The following is a 3633-nucleotide window of genomic DNA, read 5'->3' on the forward strand; positions in this document are numbered from 1 at the left end:
GTGTGTGTGTGTGTGTGTGTGTGTGTGTGTGTGTGTGTGTGTGTGTGCTTGAGGGTCTCATTGGTTGGGGAGTGGAATCGGGTCTAGATGGACCAGGTCTTGGAGATGGACCAGTACTGCAGAGCTGTGAGAATCCTTTCAGTAAAGGCTCCAGTGTTCATCGGTCATATTTTTACCTCCTGAAGCTCCGGAGCTAAAATGTATTGGCGTAATGTTTTGTGTCCTAAGAAGTCCAGTGACCTTCGTTCTCTGAGCACATTTCAAATGAGCCGCTATGAGTACAGCTTCAATCTTATGTTTTGAACAAAGACATGGGATCTAAAGCAGCTTGAGCTTCTACCTGAATCTGATGATGGAAGAAGGAAGCAGCAGCAGGAAGAAGTATTTTATCTTGTGTCTGTTTTTCCAACAGGCTGCCAGCATGAGATGGAACATCCACGGTGAGTACAGACTGAACACTTTGTATTAATGACATTAATAAAGGACCACACCTGTGTTTTAGATCATCCAAACACATCCTTTATGGAACTAGAATGAATGGAAAGGATCATGAAATACTTGGTTAGGTTTAATAAAGGATGTTGAGATACAGACTCGATCTCTCCAAGTTTCACAGAACAAACAGTTTTCATTTGACTTACTCCTGATAAGGTGTTGTGTTCACTGTTCTGCAGCGATGACATAACTTTGATATCACTGAAGCAGATAACGGCTGAACTGTGAGCTCTTTATCTTCTGGATACTTTGACAACAAGGACATGTGTCCTCAGTGCAACGTGTGCTCATCGTCATCAAGCTTTCAGCAGACAAACCTGTCGATGTTTGAAGAAATGTGTATGACATAGATGCTTATCACGGATAAATATGATGGGCTTCAATGGTGCACTAGAGAATCCAATATGAATATAGTGAATAAAGGCGAAATGAAACACTTGTTTGTGGAGCGGTTCTTAAAGAGACAGGCGCTAAAACGGAGTGTTTCAGACAGAAGGTGAATACAGCTTCATTCAGACAGACGGTACCAGAGAAGTAACGTGTGTTTGAACATTAAAGCATGTAAACGTGTTCTAGTAGAAACCCAAAATACAAATATGAAGCTGAAAATAAACGCTGTGTCCCCTTTAAGACGGTTCATGCTGCTTTGTCATGAAGCCCTACTGGTTTGTTTTTGACCACATGATTAACAGCCAATTATACCAGTGAGTCGCCTCAGGATACTCCAGATATCAAACGGGTCCTCGTGCAACGTTCCTGTGATATCTTTAGAAAAGTGACATGTTTTTTGTGCGTTTTTTCTACGAAATACAGCAATTTGTATCAATTTCTGCTTGTTACATTAACTTAACATAAACTTCCATCTTCACAGGAAACTACTTGGTGAGGTTTAGGAAAAGATCCCCGGTTAAAGTAACCACAGAAGTACTAAAACTACATTTCCCAAGTGTTGTCTACACGTAATACAGTGAGATGAATGTAAACCATTGGGTTCCAGTTTGCTGAAATAATAAAAAAATATCCTGAATAACAGCATTATTTTTAAATGATTAGAAGTGAGCCTACTTGAATGAAATACAACTTCCAAAACACCGGTTGGTCCTTTTTAATTTCTCCTTCTCTCAGTTTTACCTTCAATCCAAAGGAAGGCATCGATAATCCAGCTCTGGTCATCACCGATGATCCAGGTGAGGTTTGATACAGAACACAAGGCTTTACGTAACCTTTTGTGACTCCTTCCTCGATGATGATGGTCTTCACTGGACCCTGTGTGTGCAGACCCTCAGAGTCTGGTTCCCAGACTGTGCCACCTGAAGCGTCTGGAGGGCCAGAGCTTCGGCTTCTTCCTGCGGACGGACCAGAGCAGCCGGAGCTTTGAGGTCAGAGACGTGGAGCCGTGGAGTCCAGCGAAGCGCGGCGGCCTTCGGGACGGGGACCGAGTGCTGGAGGTCAACGAGGAGTACGTGCACAACATGGACTTCTGCAGGGTTAGTGTCCGCAGTTTAGATGATGCAACATCTCCTGCGCTTCTTCCTAACTTCAGGGGTTGATTAGCAGAAATGGAATATAATATGCAGAACTATGTTTTCATTAGTGTATAATGACCTGAAACTAGGAATTGTTTTTGTTTTATTTAGTGACGTTTTACACGGTGTCCGCCATGTTGCACCGCCATGTTTCTACGGCAGCCCAGAACGGACAAACACTGACGAACACTAACTCTACAGAGAGACGTACACGTTTTTGCATTACTTAAAGGAAACCCGGTATTAAACTCCTCCAACTACACACACATACACACACACACTAGTGTTGACTTCGATCGTTACTGTTACTGGAATAAAATATTTGCGAGTAAAAAGCCTTTATCAATACATCTGTGAACACGTAACCGAAAGTGAAACCTAATTCAATCGGCCGCTGTGATCCACCGGCGCACAGCAAGAACAATCAGACAAAAGCTTTTTTTATTCAATATTTATGTTTTTAAAAACAATCCTTTATTCATGAAACAGAGTATAGATGAGAGTAGCTCATTGTAGAAATAAACTCTTAAAAATATCTATTCTTACCTGGAGGCCACTTAAAAAGGGAGGGGTGAACAGAGGAGTGTTCAGTTGGTTGCGATCTGCAACACAACATCGATGCCTCTAAACCTCACAGGATCGATCATCTGCATTAACATCGGTGACCCCATGACCTTTCATCAGGCTTCACAATCTGTCCGAACTTACTTGTCGACAATAAACGTAAAAATCTGAAGGGCAGATAGTTATTTCTCACCGTTTAAAGGTGCAGTGTGTGAGTTATGGCGCCATCTAGTGATGAAGTTGCAGATCGCAACCAGTTGAAACTTCCCCCATGTGCCAAGCGAGTCGGAGAACTACGGTGGCCTGAATGTGAAAACGTGGATGTCTCTATCCAGAGCCAGTTGTGAGTATCGTCGGTCATTTAAAGTACATAGTCTGTGATTTGTCCGTTCTGGGCTACCGTAGCAACATGGCTCCTTATGTAGATATAAACGGCTCATTCTAAGGTAACAAAAACACGATTCTTATTTCCAGGTGAATTCACACGGAAGAAAACATCCATTTCTGCCAATAGATCCCTCTACGCTGTAGGTATCTGTAGGTAAAAGTAAACAGACTGGATTGATCTCACCTGAGCTTAATTATGACTTTAATGGGTGAAAGAAAAGAACAGATTTCTGTCTGCTCACATGTCAAAAACAAAGAGTTCTTTTAATTTAGGATGGACATAAATAATTAAGGAATGAAAGAGTTTATTCACTTTATCATTTGTGTCTCTGTGATGTTCTGACAGGTTGTGAGGAAGATCCAGTCCTGTGGATTACATCTGTTTCTGCTGGTGTTGAGAAGGGACGAGTATGAAGAGGTACAGTATGACGGTTAACTTTATAATCTACCTACTATGCATTCTGTCGGAAAGAGATCAAGTGTGTCCCCATCATAGGCTGTATATAAGAAGTGGACGTAGTCATCTTCACGTCTCATTAGTTTGTGTCTTCAGTTCGGCAATTTGTCCGTCACCATCTTGTTTTTTAGCAACCAGTGAACAGGAAGTCACCATATCTGGACTGAGGAGGAGTGACGTAGAGACGCAGTATACGTCTCTGGT

The 3633-nt window shown here is 42.1% G+C and overlaps 1 protein-coding gene across 5 annotated transcripts in view; it reads left to right on the plus strand.

The window, feature by feature from the left end:
- LOC116379097 (Na(+)/H(+) exchange regulatory cofactor NHE-RF4-like) overlaps positions 1–3542 on the plus strand; it is a 4396-nt gene extending 854 nt beyond the window's left edge. Inside the window, exons 2-5 of one of the 5 annotated variants that reach the window (XM_031841011.1) lie at positions 413–440; positions 1367–1682; positions 1774–1982; positions 3319–3542. In XM_031841011.1, the coding sequence (XP_031696871.1) occupies positions 1565–1682; positions 1774–1982; positions 3319–3408 (417 nt within the window). In that variant the 5' untranslated portion in view covers positions 413–440; positions 1367–1564 and the 3' untranslated portion in view covers positions 3409–3542. Of the gene's footprint in view, positions 1–29; positions 1683–1773; positions 1983–3318 lie in introns of those variants that run through there. The other 4 variants (XM_031841013.1, XM_031841012.1, XM_031841010.1 and 1 more) reach the window with 4 other exon arrangements.
- Positions 3543–3633: the final 91 nt, after the last annotated feature.

The sequence above is a fragment of the Anarrhichthys ocellatus genome, unplaced genomic scaffold (assembly GCF_004355925.1).
Source record: "Anarrhichthys ocellatus isolate YVR2014 unplaced genomic scaffold, GSC_Weel_1.0 scaffold3695, whole genome shotgun sequence".
Lineage (NCBI taxonomy): Eukaryota > Metazoa > Chordata > Actinopteri > Perciformes > Anarhichadidae > Anarrhichthys > Anarrhichthys ocellatus.